General features: G+C 37.8%; 1 protein-coding gene across 2 annotated transcripts in view; it reads right to left on the minus strand.

Annotated features, from left to right (window-relative positions):
- The window catches only part of pot1 (protection of telomeres 1 homolog), a 71,934-nt gene that overhangs the window by 9,863 nt on the left and 40,625 nt on the right, over positions 1 to 21,446 (minus strand). For both annotated transcript variants that reach the window (XR_003674347.1, XM_028451058.1), the window contains exons 11-12: positions 4,116 to 4,300; positions 3,744 to 3,835 (exon numbers count right to left, since the gene is read on the minus strand). Coding sequence is in view for 1 of the 2 variants with exons in the window: in XM_028451058.1 (XP_028306859.1) it covers positions 3,744 to 3,835; positions 4,116 to 4,300 (277 nt within the window). In the remaining variant the exon portion in view is untranslated. The remainder of the gene's footprint in view (positions 1 to 3,743; positions 3,836 to 4,115; positions 4,301 to 21,446) is intronic.

Here is a 21,446-nt window from a genome sequence, read left to right on the forward strand (position 1 = left end):
GGGCAAGGCACTCCACCCACATTGCCTATGAATGAGTGAGTGTTGGTGGTGGCGCACTATGGCAGCCTTGTTTCCGTCAGTCTTCCCCAGGGCAGCTGTGGCTACAATAGTAGTTTACCACCAGTAAGTGTGGATGAAAAGAATAATCCCTTAATTCTGTAAAGCGACTTTGAGTGTCTATGATAAAGCGCTATATAAAATTGATGCATTATTATTATGAAAGTGATCCTCAGTAATAGTGAGAAATTACCAGACCCATAAAACAATACCAGAGACAGATGGATTTCAGATACAGTACTGTATGTTCCAATGGCCAACTCTCATATGGCCCAACATATAAATACAGTTATCTCAGAGAGGCCCAGTGTCTATACAAAGGACAATTTGCGTGTGAATAAATCTTAAGATGCTTATAATTATGTACATTGTGGTCGTGTGCAAAACCTTAAGTTTTATGACACGGGTTCAGGGTTTTGTGCTTTAGGGGCAGGTGTCCTGCACAGCCAGAGAGAGAGAGAGGCCTAAAAAGAAAACCTTATGATGTCTGAGTGTATGTACACAGAGATCTCGGGTACAGCCGAGCAACCTTCGGAACCCTAATTCGGCCCGTTTGTTAGGCTGGAGCCATAATCATCATCTTCTTTTGGCAAATAGATGACATCCCCTCGGGATTAAATACAATTTCTATTTCTATGCATTTTGTCAGTTAGTGCAGTTAACACCACAACAACTCCTTGTCATTATCTTTTTTTTTTTGCTAGACTCAGCTCTTAAACAATAAAAAATGTGCCACTTTCTGCCCCCTGGCTGCGTGCGCATATCTGCGATGACTGCACAGAAATCTGTCCACAGTATAGACTGGGCATGTTGTAACTGCTCCAGGAGCTCCGCCCACAATCAAGACATTTGTTGAATATCCAACCCAGACGCATGTCAGCCAAATCCTCAGGGTTTAGTTACTCTTTAAGTGCAAAGTAAAAGTAGCTCTTCAAAACAAAAGAGGCTTTGAAGAAATACTGAGTTCATCAAATGCTTTATCATTTGTAATACTGAACAAATTAATTTAACGTGACCATAAATCTGATTGAAGAAAGTTCAAAGAATGAACAAACTGTGAATTTTGTGAAAGTCACCTAAACATTTGGTTTAGTTAGTTTTACAACCATAACTCATAGTACGAGGTTTAAAGATATTTTCTGTTTCAGCTGGAGAAAAAAACCCTCCAAGACACATTTTTAGGTTTTCACTGGTTATTTCATCTTCAATGAAGCGTGCAATGTTTTCTGAAAGCCCAACTGATTTAAGACGCTCGGAGCAGGCTCCGTCCATCAATCCGTCAATCCATTTCTCCTTTCATCAGAACAGCAAGCAAATCATCTGCCCAGCGCTGCTGGCAAACGTGCTTCAGAATTCCTCAAAGAGCTGCAGACTGAATACCACACCACTCATCAGCATTAATTGCTACACTTTGTAGTTCTGCTCGGGAATGTAAATATTTACTGTACACTGTGAGGAGACATGCTGGGTATACTGGGAAAAGTGCACAGCAGGGCTAAAAGCTCTTTGAGGCTGCGGTCAATGCTGATGTCAGCATGTCAGTGATGAAAGCAGAGCAAAATGTCTGAGGGTTACACAACTCTTCATAGTTTACCTATACTAGACAATAACTTTGTGTTACTAGGAGCTCCATGGTCAGGGATAGATAAGTCCACCCGACTTTCTTTCTGTGTAGAATTTACATGCTCTCCATTAATAAAAACCAGAAAACCAGTCAGTATCTGGTGTGACCATCATTTGCCTCACGCAGTACAACACATCTCATTTGCATAGAGTTGATCAGGTTGTTGATTGTGGCCTGTGGAATGTTGGTTCACTCCTCTTCAATGGCTGTGTGAAGTTGCTGGATATTGGCAGGAACTGGAACATGCTGTTGTATACGCCGATCCAGAGCATCCCAATCAAGCTCAATGGGTGACAGGTCTGGTGAGTATGCTGGCCATTCAAGAACTGGGATGTTTTCAGCTTCCAGGAATTGTGCACAGATCTTTGCAACATGGGGCCGTGCATTATCATGCTGCAACATGAGGTGATGATCGTGGATGAATGGCACAACAATGGGCCTCAGGATCTTGTCACGGCATCTCTGTGCATTCAAAATTACATCAATAAAATACACCTCTGTTCGTTGTCATAACATATGCCTGCCTATATCATAACCCCACCGCCACCATGGGCCACTACATCCACAACGTTGACATCAGCAAACTGCTCACCCACACGCTGTCTGCCATCTGCCCTGAACAGTGAAAAACGGGATTCATCAGTGAAGGGAACACCTCTCCAACATGCCAGATGCCATCGAATGTGAGCATTTGCCCACTCAAGTCGGTTACAATGACAACCTGCAGTCAGGTCGAGACCATGATGAGGACAACAAGCTTGCAGATGAGCTTCCCTGAGACAGTTTCTGACAGTTAGTGTAGAAATTCTTTGGTTATGCAAACCGATTGTTGCAGCAGCTGTTCGGGTGGCTGGTCTCAGACGATCATGGAGGTGAACATGCTGGATGTGGAGGTCCTAGGCTGGTGTGGTTACAAGTGGTCTGCGGTTGTGAGGCCGGTTGGATGTACTGCTAATTTCTCTTAAACGCCTTTGGAGACGGCTTTGCGGTAGAGAAATGAACATTCGAGTCACGGGCAACAGCTCTGGTGGACCATCCTGCAGTCAGCATGACAATTGCACGCTCGCCTCCCTCAGAACTTGCGACATCTGTGGCATTGTGCTGTGTGATTAAACTAAACATTTTTAGAGTTTCCTTTTATTGGCGCCCACCCTGAGGCACACCTGTGCAATATTCATGCTGTATAATCAGTATCTTGATATGCCACACCTGTGAGGTGGGATGGATTATCTCTGCAAAAAAGAAGTGCTCACTAACACACATTTAGACAGATTTGTGAACAATATTTGTGAGAAATAGTTATTTTGTGTATATAGAAAATGTTTTAGATCTTTGAGTTCAGGTCATGAAAAATGGGAGCAAAAACCAAAGTGTTTTGTTCAGTATATAAACTGAACGTAAATATGTTATCTATGAATAAAGGGACTAGTGGTTAAAGAAGCAGGATTGTAATCCTAGGCTTACTGGTTCTAATCTCCCTGGTCCATCACTGTGGGATGTTGATCAGTCCCTTATATTAACCCTAACTGCTCCCTGGGCTCTACACCGTGGCTCCCCAGGGAGGGGTTAAATGCAGAGAACACATTTTGTGTATTCAGGTTTACATATAAGACAATAAAATACAATACATATTCTATATTAAACCGCAGTGTTTGTTTTATCTGTGGGGTAGTTTGAGAGGGAGGAGCTCACATTCTTATACGGTAGGAGGAGCCAGGATTGTCACAATGCGAGAAAAATCCAACTCGCCTGTTTGGAGCTGATTTTTACAAAATGTGGAATAACAAGGGAGGAAGGAAACAGAACTTTTTCAACTAAAAGGATGTATATCGCTGCAGCAAATAAATTAAATGAACATGTGAGTATGATAATCTGTATGTTTTGTGATAGACTGACTTTCATGTCCACCTATCTCAACTGAACTGGCTTGTGGTGTAGGACTCATTTCAAATGTAGTTTAATCTCAAAAGGGCCAAAACAGTACTTTCAGTACAAAATGTGAAATTTTAACATTCTATTCCCTCATTTTCATTCATAACAACACAGCAGAGCAGCTTCATACCAAGGGTTTCAGGAGGAGTGCACCAGATATCCATCAGTTCTGAGTCGCTGACACCGCTGTCATCTTTGTCCTTTGAGAACATCTCGAGCGCACTGCAGACACATGTAAGAAGAAGCACTTCTAGTTCGAAAACATGGCGCTAGAAACGGACCAACGCTGACATAATTGCAGGAAATAGATTTAAAAGTTTGAGAATTGTAAGTTAAAGACTAAGAATGCTAAAACTTAAAGAAATGATACAATATGTATTTTGTGTTCTATTTTATCAACCTATTTCCAGTTTCTTGTCATGTCTGAGAGTATTGTAACATGTTTTTATTGGCAGTTTGTCAAAGCAGCAAAGCTTGAATCAAGGCTCAGATCCTGGTGTACCTCTTGAGCTCTTGCACATCCTGGCTGTTTTCTGGAAGAACTTGGATCCCTCTGCCATAGGACGTCCCCCCGTGCAGGTGAAAAGCCAGGTGATCATGTTCTACTGCTTGGCTGCTGGTGAGCCCGGGCACTCTGCTGGATCCTGGGATAGCTCGCAGGTTGAAGATCCTCAGGAAGGTTCCCGGCTGGGGCAAAAAACAGCTCGTCAGTATCTTGTTAAATGTGTTTTTGCTCTAGACCAGGGCAGTCTAATTTGGGGCTCGCGGGCCCATGTTTTAAATGTGTATTTTTTGATATTTTTTAAAACATAAAAAAAATGTAATACAGTACAGTGATTTATAAGAAAAAAATATAAAGCTGATGTCCAATTACATAATTTTTCTTGAGTTTTAAAGGATTGTTCAAGGCAGGGAAAAAGTCGTGTTGATCGTATAGACGGGTATGTTGTGTTTCATTTTGTAGGATTTACTGTATATTGCTTTATCTGATCTATCGTAAAGTCTGTATTACGTTGGCAGCCGTTTTGGGAAGGCTGACAGTCATCACTGGAGTTTTGGGCAGGGCACTGAACTCTCCCCCATCCCCAACTACCAGCTGAACTCTCGGCTCTGAACCATAATATCTGACTTATCAGAGGAGAGCAAAGTCTTCGCCTTCTCTGCTTTGGCCCTCTACCCCCCACCCCCCTCCCCTTTGTGGTTTTTACCTGTGAAAAGCGCTCAATAAATAAAGATTAGTTACAACAATGAAAAGAATTTGGGCACCGCTGCTCTAGATTTTTAGCTATTAAAGGACTGAACCTTTGAATTGCAGCCATATAAAACAACAACAGGACTTTGATCCATCATTCAGAGAATACTGTATATAACCTCATCCCTTTATATCACTCTGACATTCCTTTTCTCACCACAGCTGCCTGATCTATTCAACTCAGTGTCCCATTCATTTGTCTCACTCGATCAATTTCCACCTATTTCCAGATCTATTTTCTGGCCAAAAAAAAAAAGACTCAGACATGGAGCTCTACAAGAAGACCGAATGTGACCATGTGACATTTAAGATGGTAAGGGGATGCACTCGGGATAGAAGATCTTAAACATAGCCTTTAATTGGGAGGAGAATGTGTTCAGAGACACAGAAAACCATAGCAAAGGACAATAACATTCAAACTAATAAAGCTCAGGCCAAGGACGGAAGAAATGGAGGCAGATTGTGACGGCCTCATAAAGAGGAATAAATAATAGATCAAACAGAGCCATTCATAGTCTATATGTTTCACAATAACATTTAATAAGTTTACTGCATTTTGTCTTCACTGTATATGCTGTATTCCATTATCTATTTCTTTTTACTCATTTCTGTCAGGTTTTATTAATTGACACAAAAATAACATCAAAATGACACCCAAACCACACAAAACAGCAGAAAAATACACAAAACAAATGAAAACATACACAATAACGACAAAAGACACAGAATGACTCCACAAGTACACTTAACAACAGAAATAGACAAAATGACAAAACAAAAAAGTGAGAAAAAATACATATGACTCCAAACCACAAAAAATAACAAAATAGTTTCCAAAAAACACATTAAAACGAGAAAAAAATACATAAAATTAAAAGAAAAAAAAAGAGAACACAAAAGTACAAAACAAATTAACAACAAAAAGACATAAAAAGACTCCAAGTGTCCTGTCTTGTATTGTATTGGTTGGTATGAGATTATTGGTCAATAATACTGACCCTTTAACAAAAAATAACATCAAAATGACACCCAAACCACACAAAACAACAGAAAAATACACAAAACAATTGAAAACATAATGACAAAAAAACACCAAACAACTCCAAAAGTACACCTAGCAACAGAAATACACAAATTTACTTCAAAAATACTAAACAAAAATAAACAAAGTGAAAAAAAAAATACATATGACTCCAAAATACACAAAATGTTCCAAAAACACATAAACTGAGAGAAAAATACACAACATTTAAAAAAAGAACACAGATAAACCACAATTACACAAAAATAACATCAAAATGACACCCAAACCACACATAACAAAAAATACACAAAACAATTGAAAACATGACAAAATACACAAAATTACTCCAAGTGTCCTTTCTTGTAATGCTTGGGATGACATTATAGGTGAAGAATACTAACCCTTAGATCAAAAAGTCCCAAAATTGTGGCCCATCTCTGACTTAGACGATTGAGATCCTTCTTGTATATTTTTCTACAGTTTGATTCTCCATCAGTAGATGGGGATGTTGCTCCGAACAAACAGCCCATGCCTGGCAGGTGATTCAGAAGCTCCTGAAAGGACTCCCTTTGGATTGGAGCATTTAAGTTGTTTGTTTTTTTTTCCTCTAAGCTTTCTGTCACGATGAGCCTGCGGCAAATCTGTCCTCACGCCCCATCATCAGAAAATTGCTCTCGTGATCGAGCATCAGCGGTACAAGATTTTATTCATATGACAAGGCCACTACACATACATTATGCTGGGCCTTCAATGCCAATATTACTTAAACACAGATCATTTGAAAAAAACTTTAATGAGCATCGGCCTGTTGTGCAGAGTTGATGGAAAAAGATCAACTTAGTGATGTGTGAGGATTGAATAATGGCTGTTCTGAACCCACGTGAAGCAACCGGAGGTAAATAAATCCCTGAGTTGAATTAAACGAATGCTTAGCCTTGAGCATTAAATATGGAGCACTCTTCCTTCCATCAAATCAGGGATTAGAAAAGAGGCAAGGAGAGACATTGTGTGCAGATATGATAGGAGCATCTTCAACATCACGACTTCGATACAAACTATGCATCAGTGACTACGTTTGACAAGGCTTTGCTGCCAATCCACACTGTAAAGCTCAAATACATCCAATACCTGCTGACACATGGAGTTTCTGTTTGCAAGCTGCAGGAGGTTCATATTTGACAGAAATGTGTGTTTGTGTGTATAAATATCTACATAAATGTCAGGATGTCTTTTATAAAGTCATTTAGTAATTAGTACATTAGATCAAAATAAATAGATACAAAGCAAAAACTAACATCCACTACAAATTTTCCTGCACGTTGTGGATGTTTGTGGCTCTGTGAACACAGACAGACAAAAAAAAATGTGTGTAACATCTCCAGAAACCTTTACAAATACCAAATAAAGCAGGATAATTAGCAGTGGAACAACAGTGAGAATGCAGACTTTGATGCTTAAAGCAAAGATAGTGTTGATATCACATCATTTCACAGTCAAAATGATTGAACCATACTAAAAAAATGCAAACACGATATTTAGCTTGTTAAATTGCGGTTGTTAACTTGATGTTGTTCACTTTTGTTTTAATCATTTTTAAGCTAAAAACCCCCGAAAATGGCTAAAGCCACATTTCTTTCTTTGCAGCCCTCCAAACGTTAGGGATACCTGAAAGGTTATACTACTGAGAACGTGGCTATTGCTTTCTGTCCACTGTATTGAAAATTAGTTTTTAGTCTATATATTTGACCTACTTTGAGGTACCTCATAAATTTCAAATGAGCTTTATATAAGACACGCTGGCCTTTACTCATGTATCAGGATGAGATGATGGAAACTTTTGTTTTATGCTGAAACAAATTTTTAAAAAAAACAGCAAAACATCAATACCAGGCAGCAAATCAAATACTTTTTAACCTAATTATATATATTTTTTTTAATCTATTATGATATCAGGTCTTTGAGATAAACTTTTTATCTGGAATTATTGGGTATTAACATCTGTTGATTTATCTATTTATGTGTCACCCTCTCTTATATCCACTGAAAAGATGGCATGGGCAGAGTATCAATCCATAGTGATGTAAAACAGAAGATAAATGTCTAGCCTGAGCTGAGGCTAGAGGGGAAAGCATTAGTTGCTGTAATTAATTATCTGCCTTTTAATTAAAAACCAAAATGTGCATCTGTTTAATACAGCAATAACAAACAGTCTGATTAGAAATATGCAGTTATTATCACCTCTTGTATTATATAAAAATGTAATTGAGAGGACTCTAACAAAAAACAATAATCATTTGTTATTTGGATGCTCCTCTGCCCTATTTGTGCACATTTTAGCCAACAACTCTTAAAGTCGAGGACATTAAATGCAGAAGAAATCTGCAAACAGGATGGTAACACAAGAGAAAATGATTAGTTTAAATATAGAGAATCATTCAGACTCCCTAAATCCCTCTGAGACAGAAAATAGCTCCGTCTCCATAGGAGTTTAGCAAAGTTTAGCACTATTTGAATTTGGAAACAGGTCTAAAGAGTATGACTATAAAGCTGAGAAAGTGGCAGCAGGAGCGCAGACGGTAGGGGCAAATAAAGACTGGGCCATGTGGCACCGGCTTTCATCTGAACCCCCTCAGCTTTCTGTTCGTACATTATATCATCACTGCCGACCTATACAGAGCCAGGAACACACAAATAAGAGGCAGATTTTATGTTGAGAGAAGCAGTAGCAGCAACCTAAACCTAGACGAGAATATCAGTAATTGAATGAAGTCACTGTTGATCTAGTAATTTTTTTGTATTTTAAGTCAGAAAACTGTTTTCTTTTGTCAGCATCTTGACCATATAAAATATGGTCTATCCTACTTACAGTATGTGTCACACTTTTTGCTTGAGAATTTTATGGGCCAGACTTAAAGCTGCAGTATGTAGAATACGTGAGACAGGTATGGAAACAACCAGGCTCCACCCTCCCCTCCCTGTTTTGAACATGACTTACTTCCCGGTTCCCTATCATTCCAGCTATTATTCCATCTGATATCAAAATTCAGGGTAATCATGAGTAACCCCTCCCACCCCCTTCATGCCCTGGAGGTGATTAGCAACAGCACCTTCAGTCACAGACTTATGGCACCAAAGTGTAAGTCTGAGCGCTTCAGTAGGACCTTTGTCCCAGCTGCTATTAGACTCTTCAATGCACACAGATAAAAATATCCACCTATGCACGTTTCTATGCACTTTTTTATGTATTCATGTATGTATTGTATGTGTCAGTATTAGTTGTTGTATGTTTTGTAATTTGCTGTTTGTGAAATGTTATATGTTCTTGGTCCCCCTTGAAAACGAGATGTCACATCTTAAAGGGCTTTCCACAAATATGTTTTAATTTTCAAATGTGAATGATAGATGTATGTATGGATTTTATTCCATTAAGAAAAATATAGTTAGACCAACATCTGGCCTGTTTGTTGTGCTTCTTGACCAGTCAATCATTATTTGATTGCAGAAATTATTCCATCAAAAAGCAGCTCTTTCCACTTCCTTTTCTTTTTCGAGGGTGGAGAAACAGTAGAGCAGCCTGTAGCGCACATGATCTGTACGGGAAAACTCGAGAATCCACCGTCTGCTCATTGCCCGACCGCCAGGTCAACGCCACTGCTGTCTGCCGGTATTAGTGCCGCTTGGTAGTAACTGCTTGGTGAAAAGGGTTTTCTTAAAATTCAAAAAGATCGCTCTGGGATTTCATGACCTCTCATTGGGACGAGACTCAACAAAAGAGCTAAAAAGTGCTGGTGCACATGCTGGGAAAAAGAACTGTTCTATTCACACTGGCTTCTGAGGGGAGAAGCAAGAAATAGGCAATAAAGTCATGCAGATTATGGCATGACTCAACAACACCACCATTTGTGCTGGAACATCAACCCAGTGGGGACGGGCAAAAATAACTCAGAGGTGCCAGACAGGCCCTGTGACTTTATAAAAAAAGCAATTCAAAAGTGTAGCAACAACAATCAGTCAAGAATAGTTTTAAAGACGAACTACACGAATTTATTATAACAGGAATCCAGGACTAACCTTACTTAGTCACCCAAAGTAGACATTATACACTGATGCACACAGAACTAATGCAGTGCATTTTCTTACATTTTTTTTTATAAGGGGGCTCTGCTAATTACTAATGACATGATCAATTGAAACTATGTTTATTTAGGTTGTCATGGAACACCATTTCTCATTGAACCAGATAATACTGTACACCAAAATACAATACAAGAAAATGAGGAAGTGTGAGGAATGAGTCTGTTTTTACGGGTATCTCCATATCATGATTGGTTCCTGATTTATTGCAGCATCCTTTATTTTTTAATAGACACCAATGGCATTTTTAATAGGTTTTCAGGTGCCACAAAATACAAATTTAAAAATGCATTTTGCTTGAAAGACATACAGTAAGTATCTAAGCTGAAGTTTACATCCTTCCTCGATTTCCACATTTAGGATTGCTGCTCTCTGGAGCCCTTCCCAGTTTACACATCCTGTAATTGCACAGCAGTCTATCACAGTGCTAACACATAAACATTTTTAGTACTTCAACAGACATTGTTTTGACTGCAAAAGGAAACTCAAGTAACAATCTGCTGGCATGTTTCCAACATTACATTTGTAGTTTTTCACAAAGATTTTGTAGAAAGTAAACCTTCTAAACCTGATCATTTACAAGCTTTCATAAGTGTTTCTTCCACATAAGGGGCCGGACCAGGTAACTCAGTATTTTTAAACAATTCACCATCAGAAACTGCTGAGTGTGGAGCATTTGAAGCTAGAAATCAAGCTAATGCTAAAACTAAAGCTAAAGGAGCAAACAGCCAGTGAAAACAGTGAAAAGAGCAAAGCGAAAACATTGGCGTTCATGACTTTGTACATGAATAAAAAGCTTCCACTAATGAACAAGTGACTGTAATACAGTACGTGTGAGAACAACTAACCTGTGCCATGTTAATTCTGTCATTACCCATTGACTTTGTTTTTAGAATGTTTGACTTTCAGGAGCTTTTATCTTGTAAACTGTTGCAGATTATTCTTACATTTATATTTCTACATTTAAATATCTACAAAGCTGCTGCATTTGGACATTGTTTTAATTTTTACACTACAAGGAAACCTAAAACTCAGGACACTTTATTGGTCATTTAAGATGTTTTTTTTTAGTTTGTCCTGTAGATAATTATTTTATCCTGTCATTTTCTTTATTTGTTGAACCAAAATACTGATGTGCACTTTATTTTTTGGCAAAGAGCTGAAACAGGTCTGCAGTGTAACCTGATGGACAAATTTAGTTTGTTTTTAAAATACGAATAATGAAAGACTAAAGAAAGTGATATAATTTAATATTTTTGGACAGCAATGTTCTAAACTTTTATCTATATTTGAGACAACTACCTCATGCGCAGTTAAAACAAGTCTGTATTGTTTCATGGATAATGTTTAATGTTTAGCAATAAAATAAGATTGGAATATTCAAGGTGTATGGTCTTAAAAAAAAAAAAAATTGGGATCGGCAGGTCAGGCTTTTAAAAAAATCAGTGCACCCCTACATTTTTGTCTTCAATGATTAAATGTGGCTTAGTTTTATAATTATGATATTAACTGTTTTTTTTTTTTTTTATTGCTGTTGACCATCCTCCTCTTCCCTATTTTAAAAACAAGGGTCTTAAGCTGCTTTCAGACCCAGATATTCCGGAGCTTGATTAATGATGAATAAATTTACATTTGAGTTTGGATTCACAATCGCTCTAAACTGACAGGAAAACCGTTGGTTACAAAAGCTGTTCGTTTTTTTTTTTTTATACCATCATTTAAAATCATATAGTGTTGATTGACTTTATGCAACAAAAATTGTAAACAAGAAAATGCAAAGCAAGTCTGACCCTCGCTTGGTAAGGCAAACTCAGTCTTTATTAACTGTTGTCATAGTTTTATGTGTGACTTCACAGCTACCTCCCACACGCTGGGTATTCTGGTGTCTTTCACATCTGCATTAAAGTCTTAAGGAAAAAGTTCTTTTCTCATTCCATTGAATCTAAGTGCTGCATTTGGCCCCGTAGACCAGAAGATTTTGTTGCAGACTGCAAACATGAGATACGCAGATGACACACAACTATATCTAATACTGAACTAATACTGATGAGTGAATACTTCCTTCAACTGCTGGAGGACTGCTGTCAGTGAGTATCTTGAGTTTCAATCTTTAAAAACTAAAGAACAAGTGAAACCTGAAACCTTGGTGTTCTGATTGGCTCTGATCTGACATTCAGCAGTCAGACCAAATCAATTACAAAACCAGCCTAAAGAACATCTCCAGACTGAAAGGTTGAATGATTCAGAAAAAAACTGGTCCATGCTTTTATCTCCAGCAGACTGGGCTATTGTAATGGTCTTCTAACAGGAATCCCCCAAAAGAGCATCAAACATCTACAGCTGGTTCAAGACGCTGCAGCTCAGGTCTGAACCAGAACAAAGGCTCGTACACACTGCAGGCAAATGTGACCTGTATCTGATCTGTTAAAGACAGTCTGAACAGCACAATTCTGATTTTTTCAAATCCGACTCAGGTCACTTTCACATGTGGTCCCATAAAATGATCGTTCATGACTTTGAACAAGTTCAGTGTACATTGAAGTGTGCAAGTAAATTGACTGACACGCTGTGTACATTGCACCCTGACCTTCACCCTGAGTCACCTCATTTTGGCACTATCTACCCATTATCAATACAAGCAAGTGTTAGTGTAAACACTTGTTTAAAAATTATTGATAATATGTGAAAAAAAAAAATCAAAAAGAATTGAAAAAAAAAAAAACTTCAATATGAGCTTCACAGATTAGACAATACTCCGACTCTCACACAGAAAAATCTGATCTAAGCTGTATCATCGTAATGAATGATCCGTTCAAGAATCGAGGCCAGGCACAGACGCGGGCGGTGTAATGAAGCATTGGTGTTAAAGTTGATTCTCAGCTCGTGGCTATCACAGTGATACTTTTGCAGCTTGTCAAGCACTGGCTGGAGCCATTTCTGTTGCTGCTGCTTTCCATTTTTTTCGGGTGATTCAATCCCTCAGGCTGACATGAGGGTTCATTTGTCTCTGAGGTGTGTTCATTAAACAGGAAACAACGTGGGAGTAACGTGTGTGGCCTATTAACTCACAACCCAAAGCACGCAAATTTACAAAAAGGACACAGAAATGCGCACTTGGTCAACCATGAGCACTAAAAATAAGATAACGAGCACACTCGCTCACAGCAACTGACTCAATGTGATGCTGTTAGAACAACTATAAAAGGCTATGCTTGTCACTACAGGTTTCCAAGATGTGGTCTTTTGAGACAAGGCAACACTTGTGTCCATCCAGCTGGACAGTGTAAGCTCTGTCTGCAGTGAACAAGAGTCGATCACATGACAAAAGGAAGGATTTAATTCAGAGGCTAACAAGTCTGTGAAAAGCCTTTATGACACATCAGTGTTCACCTCATTTATCGCAAGAAAAACAGCATTTGAAGCAAATGCGAGATGATGCTAGTGAAGGAAAACCTCCTCAGCGGACTAGACTTCTCTGAAATATTACAGTGAGATAAATAATGTATATTCTTTGATTCATTTTAACCCTTTTAGGGTCCTGTTTTTGTCTTCTGCTTATCTTCTTTCATGTGTATTTGAACTCTAGAGCAGTGGTTCTCAAACTTTTTTGCGCAAGTACCTCCTTTCTCTTATTTCTGAATCCAAGTACCCCCTTTGTCCAGCTCCAACATTTTCCTCAACAAACTATGAACAAACAACAACTATAGAGCACAATGATGGAATAAATGAGGATTAACACACAATTTAAAGAATCTAACTTTGTAAATAACAGGAAAAAATAGTATTTAGTGCCTCCTGAATAGATGTTTATCATTTCTGGTCATTTCCCACCTGATGTGGGACCAAGACTGACCTTAGTATTTTCAGTTCATGTTCTAATCAAGATCATTTTCAACATCATTATTATAGTTATCATTTTAAACCAAAAATACACATTTTAAAATCCCCATTTGTTAATTTACCTCTCCTTCTCACAAGTACCCCCTGTAGTGCCATTGTGTACCCCTAGGGGTACACGTACACCCATTTGAGAACACTGCTCTATAGGTGGGTCCTTGTAAATTTAGTTGCATATTTTTTAATTCAATAAATGAATAGATAAAAACATAGCACTAGTCCAATGCTACAACAAAAAACACCAACCAACAATGTTTCACTTGTCCCATCCTAATTTACAAAAACCTCAAATAAAGAGCACTAATGTGTGGGTGTGCATGCAAAGAGATTGCACACACTGTTTTTAAAGCTGCTGTTGGTGATTGTGGTTGAACAGAAACCACCCTATTTAAATGAGGCTTTTGTGCTCATGTTTAAAAGCAGAGTGGCTGCAAGTACAAAGCTAGTTTTCATCCGTAGTCCTTAGGCAGGCAAATACATAAGAAATGACAACATACTATAGAATACAATACAATACAACATAACACAATACGATACAATACAGGCAGCACAGGGAAATGTTCAGAGTCTAGTGGTCACATGACTGGTTTCTTTTCAGCCGTAGTTTGATTTGGGTTTTAAAGCTGACCAGTGTAGGACTCTCCCATATGTGCAGAGGGAGACTGTTCCAGATGTTAGTGGCCCTCACAGAGAGAGAGTTCTGTCCATGGGTAGTTCTTCTGAAGGGGACCTCACAGTCTCCTCTGGAGGAGGCCCTAGTTCTCAGACCACTTGAAGTCTTAGGTTTGAAAAAGGCAGACACAGGAGGTGGGGCTAGTCCATGTAGCGCTTTGTAAATGAAGCATATATACTTAAAGTTGATAAAACATTCAAAATTTAGAAGATTGTACTTGTTTAAAATATTGCATACATGAAACGAATTAGGTTTTTGGACAAAAACTTTAAGAGATTTTTTATACAAAGATTCAATTATTTTCAAATTGGTATCAGTGGTGAGAGACCAACTTGTGATGCAATATTCAATATGGGATAAAATCATTGAATGGAGAAACATTCTAGCTTCAAATTTTTAAGGTGAAATTTAACAGTATTGGCAAGTTTTTTTTACATGATTTTTGAAAGATAGAGTGGAGTCAAGTGTCAGACCAAGATATTAGTGGAAGAGCAGCCTCTGTGTTTGTGCGAACAATACGATCCATCCGTTTATACTGTATATCTATCCATCCAGTCATACTCACTGTGATTCCATTAAAGCCATAACATACTTGATGGTTAGCCTAGCCTTCTGAGGTCACACAGCAGGCTACAACCTAAGCCAATATAGTTTGTTACAGTGTGTCATATGCATTGAGATGTAAGCTAACTGCATTACTATAGTGGATTTAACTTTTCTGGATTGTGGCGGTAAGGCACACTGCCGTAAAGGGTAGGGGTGTGCAACATACATATACATATAGAAAAAGAAGTGCATTTTTCATAATAATGCACCTTTACAGAATACTGTCTTTCTTCTAATGCAGTATATTGGTAAAATAAATCAAACGCAGGTAAAATACATTTGATTTTAAACTTGTTTGAAGAAAAAAGCCTCTGACAGCTCTGAATTTTCAAATTTCTATTTAATTTTTCACAAAAAGGTTGGCAGACCTTTCTCAGTGACAGCCTCAGAGGGGTACTTATTCTGATCCTTCCATTGTCCTGGTTGAACGGAGAGACAGGAAGAGAAATAAAGGATTTGGATATTTCAAGCTTGTTACACATTACTAATAGGGCTCCTTAACACGACTAATGTTTTTTGAAAATCTGTGATTAAATGTAATTAACTGAATGTATTACGTAATTGGGCTTCTTAACAATGAATTTTTAACTGACCTGTAATGGGAAGAAGGTTGTGCTTGGTTTTGTGGTTGAGATGTGAAGGACGTCACAGATATGGTTGTCACTTTTGTTCAGTGTTTACAGAGAGCATGTCTGCTCACAGATGTATGTTGAGCCAAACAGACTCATTTGTTTTACGTGGGACCTCATCAGAAGTAACTTGTCATTTCCAAGCTTCATCACACTGCATTTCGATCAGTTCTAAATGCAGACTCGCCTTTACTTCTTCTGCATTCATTGAAAATGAAGCCTCAAACATTGTAATTTCCTTCTCAATGACAAAAAAGTCATGACAGCACCAACTGACTTCTGTATAAGAGATATGAAATAAATATTTGATTTTGGAGAAGAAGTGTGCAACATTGAAGTTGCGCAGTTGTGAATCGCTGAGGCGGAGCTTTGCATAGAATGCTTTAATATGTGCATATAGCTGTGGTACAAGCTGATTTGTTTCCTTGTTAAGGGTGTTGAGATGATCAGTGATTAGTTTTGTTAAACTTTGTTATAACACGGGGGAAAAAAAAAACTATTACTGGGTTAAGCAAGCTTGCCGTCATTTGCTTCACCTCCAGTTATAGCAGTACCTATGTGACATCATATTCACATGTTAGCAGATTAAATCATTTGCAGTTTAAATTGTTATTTAAAGATCAAACATATACATCAAAGAAAAAACCTAAATTCTAAATTTCAAACCATAACAACTAGGGATGTAACGATTAATCATAAGGCAGTTAAAAATTGATTCATAGGTATCACGATTGCCATCGATACTTTGAAAATTGAATCGCAGTACTTTTTTTAAACAGCTATATATTTATCCCTTCTCTTGTCCAGCAGTGTACGATCTGCTACTACTTTCTTTCAGGCCGCCTTCTACTCTTAAACATGTTAATAAATGATTCATTACCCCTTTAGCACCGAAAGAATATCTGTAATATTATGTGAATATCTGTAAAGGTCACGTTTTTCTATTAGCTCTGTCTGCTAGCATAGCATCTCTTCTTCACTGCAAGAATTTCTGCATGCCAACCGACCACTGGGTTACCAGCGCCCTCTGGTGGTCCAAACAAATATCTGACGTAAATCAGTGAAATTACTGTTTTTTTTAATTTGTTTTTTTTTTTTCTAAGTCCAATTGTTAAGGCACAAAATACATTTTCAGTTGCACTTTTAAAAAGAAAAAGAACTATTATGCAGTTTTGCATTGTTTACTACAGAACCAGAATTGAAATCAATAGGCTTCTTTTTTCATTTGTCTTATTCCTTTATTTATTTCATTCCAGATTTATTTTTAGTTAGCTTTCATTGTTTTGAATAGTTTATCAAGGGATTCTTTTGACAATGAAAAATAAAAGGAAAATAATACAGTATTTTCTAGTTTCCCAAAAAAAATAAAGGAATATTTTTCAGTCATCATTTGCCTACAGTCCCATTTTGTAAAATAAATCGTGAGAGAATCATATCGTGAACCCAGTATCATGAATCGAACCGTATCGGGAGTTGAGTGAATCGTTACATCCCTAATAACAACCTTTTCACACATCTACGATCACATCTGCCACAGTTTGATTCTGCACTCTCTTTCTGGAAGGCAGATTATTTATTTCCTGGTTAACACAAACTCTACGGGGACACACTGTAAAGCTGTAACTGCACAGGTGTGATCGCAGATAGAGTGAGGAAAACAACACCTTCTTAAGGTTGGCAATGACATATGATCACAGTATATCGAGCGGCATTTTATAGCAAAGATGAAGCATAACTTTTGTGATTAACAGTCAGGGTTGTGTTATCTCTGAGACTAGCTATCAAGTTCTGTTCAAGCAAGAGTTTCCAAATCAAATCCTAGAAGATCATTGAAACAGCAAAACCTTCCTCAATGCCACTCATTTGATCACAACCGCATTGTAGCAGATTTGCTAACATCTCAAATAAAGGACGAAAAATCACTCACATTCTTATAAACTTTAAATGTGCTGTTTCCTTTCATACTGCTGGAGATTTTCTATTCCTATATTTCTATTCTATATTCCTTATTAAATTAAGCAATATCACCTGAGAGGGAGTGCTGTTGTGGTGAAATATCAGCACTGGTGGGATTCGGTCGTAGGCATGAGGCCGCAGGTAGATAATCACACCAGTGTTGATATTCAGCACAACAGCCCGACCTCCAGTGTGATATTGCTTTTATACAATAGTTCTACAAGCACATTTTATTAGTCAACAGTGTTGAGCAACAAGAGATTATTGATTTCTTTGTTAATTTAATCATTTATTTGGCTCCCCCAAAAATAATAGGTCCACAACGGGAAGGGAGACAAGCTTGTTGCCAGGCAACACACAAACATTTTACAACTGACAGTTGACAAATGGCTATTTGAACACCTAAACAGCAGAGGGATCATGTCTGTAAAAAGTCCCAGTGCCATTGCTGCTCTATATCAGCACTAATGGAATGTCTCTTATTCAATCAAATTACTTGGACGGAACAAACTTTTGTAAAATGAGCATTTTGCACATGTAAAGTGTTCAATGGGGAGAATGTAGGACAGCTAAGTCAGCAAAAGCACAAAATTAAATTTGAAGCTGTTGAATTGGAGGTTATAATGCAATAGAGCAGCAGGTGCAGTTATTTCTCAGCTCTGAGCAGATAACTGCACAGACACTCACTTCTTTAAATGAATATCTTTAATATACTGTAAATACGTGAAAGTGCTGTCTGTTGAAGGGACTTAAAAATGTAATGTTTTCTCCAAATTCATATTTGCCTTTATGCATTTTAATGTTTGTATGCATTTTAATGTCTATACGGTCCTTCTCAATGATGCTGCTGGTATGCAGCACTTTCACTTTAAGATAACGCTTAACATCTTTGGGGTTTAACATATTTTAAACATTAAAATAAAATAGTCTTTATTTCCAAAACTTTTCCAAAACAGTTAAATTATTCAATGACTTTTCAAGACGGGAAATCGGTTTTTCAAATTCCATAACTTTTCCAGGAATTTCATGATCGTGGGGACTCAGCTAAGGGAACATTGCATTAAAAGAAAAAAGTAGTGCCACAAATGCGACTTTTTAATTCTACCTGATAGTAACTTGCAGTGTATTTTCCTTAGGCGTCTACCAATACTATCGCTCGATTTCAATTATCTTTGAAACTTCTTTTTTGATGCCAAAAATGTTGACTCGAGCATTAAACAACTGTTCTATTCATTGCCTTTTGTTTTCTTCTGTGTCTTCTCCTTGCAACATGGACATTACCACCTGCCTGTGAACGTGTTGCATTCAAAAAGTCAAAAGCGTCACAATCAGTTCCAAATTTGACACATTTGATTGTGAATTCCTGTTTTCAGTGCGCCACATCTGATCTGCCCACGTGAATGGATTTTGCCTGTTATGATACCTGCTTGATAGACGCAATCCTGATTGCATGGGGTAGTAGATGCCCTGCTATGTCTATCAGCGTGCATAGTGACGGTTACACACATTTTTACAGGTGCAGATCATTTGAAGAGCTGCCGCTTGATGTTACAAAGATGCAGATTTGTGAAAATTCAGTTTCAAAGCAAAAGGTGGAGTAAAACTTCAACTCCTTTATCATCACAGAAGGCAATTGTAAAGTGACATGCCACAAGGATCATGATGTTCCCTCAAATGATAGCACTGCAGACAACATAATGAAAGGATGTCAAAGATGCAGTGAACATACTTAGGAGACAATCCGAGCTTGTTTTACACTTTTAAATATTCAGATCACCCCGTGTCAACTCACAGACAAGCTGTGACTGAAAGAGAGCAGTCATGCAACGGGAAGTCGGGAAATGTGGCTTTCTCTGTTGAAATATCCCCATAAAGCTATTATTTGAAATAATTTAGGGTAAATGTCCTTGTGGTCGAAAGGATAAATGAGCTCCCACTGTCTCGGCTCGCTCTGCTCCATCACTTTTAGCAGCAGGCCACTAATTATCAATGTGCTTGACAAGTGAGGACAAAGATTTGTGCATGCTATAACTTCAGAACTAACTTTGAAAAACTGCAGGGATAATGACACAACACTGAAAATCACAAGAAAACTAACTAAAAACACCAGTGTTATTAATGAAAAAACAAGAGTCCTTTAACAAGCATCAAATATGCAAATGACTCATATTTTTAGAACTAAAAGATTTTAAACTAAAAAGAATAAAGACAGATTACATTAAACTAAACCAAACAAATCCCACATGACACATCCACCTAACCCAGGGGTCTGCAACCTGCGGCTCTGGAGCCACATGTGGCTCTTTGACTCTTTTGCAATGGCTCTAGATAGCTTTCAAAAACTTGATAAAATACTGTAATTAATTATTATTTCTTACAGAGGGTATTGATGAATAATGACTTGAAAATTAGGATAAAAACAATTTGTTAACCTAAAAATAAATCACATTGTGCAATAACTTGCACCTGTGGCTAACCTTGAGTTGTAATGAAATCCCTGGTAAGATAACAAAACTAACAAAAAGACTATTCTGGAAGAAAATAGATTGCTTGATATGTTGCAAGAAATTAAATTCATTAACTCATAAAATTATTTGATATTATTTCAACTTTATAGAATTTTATACACTGTATTGTTTGCACTGAGAAGGTTTTTTTTTTTTTTTTTCCGGCTCCAGAAGGACTTCCTAATCCTGGTGAGATTGGGCAAAATGGCTCCTTTGAGAGTAAAGGTTGCTGACCCCTGACCTAACCTATTGCAGAAGTTGTTTAAAGTGCATTATTTGGTTTTGGAGTGCCCTGCAATGAAAGCTCTTCTTCAATCCATTTCTTTTGTTATTTTTAGTGTCCTGTAACATCTGCCCGATGGCAGCAGTTCATGCACCTGTTGTTGAGCCTCTGAAAAATGAGAAATCTCCCATGGAAGTTGACCAGGTCAAGGTGACAGCTGCTTTGGTGAAATCCACTTTGTGGATATTTCCTTTATTTAAGTGGTAAACACTCTACTGGCTGAAAGTTTGATTTCACATCACTGTTTTGACATGCGCATAAAAAAAACTGTGTGCATGCTAACCTACAGAACTACACCATAAAATACCTACAATCTGACCAACATTGTATTAATGAGCTGGTTGAGAAACTAAGAAATAAGATAGCAGACTTTGGCAGAATTTGGGTCTGAATACATTTTAAATGACTTTAAAAGCCCTCAGAAATACTGAAATTATTTGCCAAATTGCATTAAATTAGATCGAAAGGCTAAACTATACAATGGCTATACTTGTGGACTTAACCTGCAGAAACTTTGCGTGTGTATATGTGGATATACATTATTTCCCACTGATTAGAATGATGCAGTATTTAAGATCATAACAGAACATAACATAACCTAACCGTTAGACCGGACATGGGTTCGTCTGTAAACGGTCGCGTTTATTGGTTCAAGAAAAAGGGAAGATATTCAAATTCTGATGTAGCTGGTTATGATTTACAGTCCGCATAAACAGGACTGAATCATAACATAACCTAACTGCTAGAGCGGACATGAGCTCATCTACAAACGGTCGCATTTACAGACCTTCTAGTCGCTGTTAGCTTACCGATAAACGGGAAGAGATTCGTCGCCTTTATAATAAGTGTTGACTAGGCCACTGGGAGTGAGG

This window comes from Gouania willdenowi, chromosome 6, assembly GCF_900634775.1.
Source record: "Gouania willdenowi chromosome 6, fGouWil2.1, whole genome shotgun sequence".
NCBI classification, from domain to species: domain Eukaryota; kingdom Metazoa; phylum Chordata; class Actinopteri; order Blenniiformes; family Gobiesocidae; genus Gouania; species Gouania willdenowi.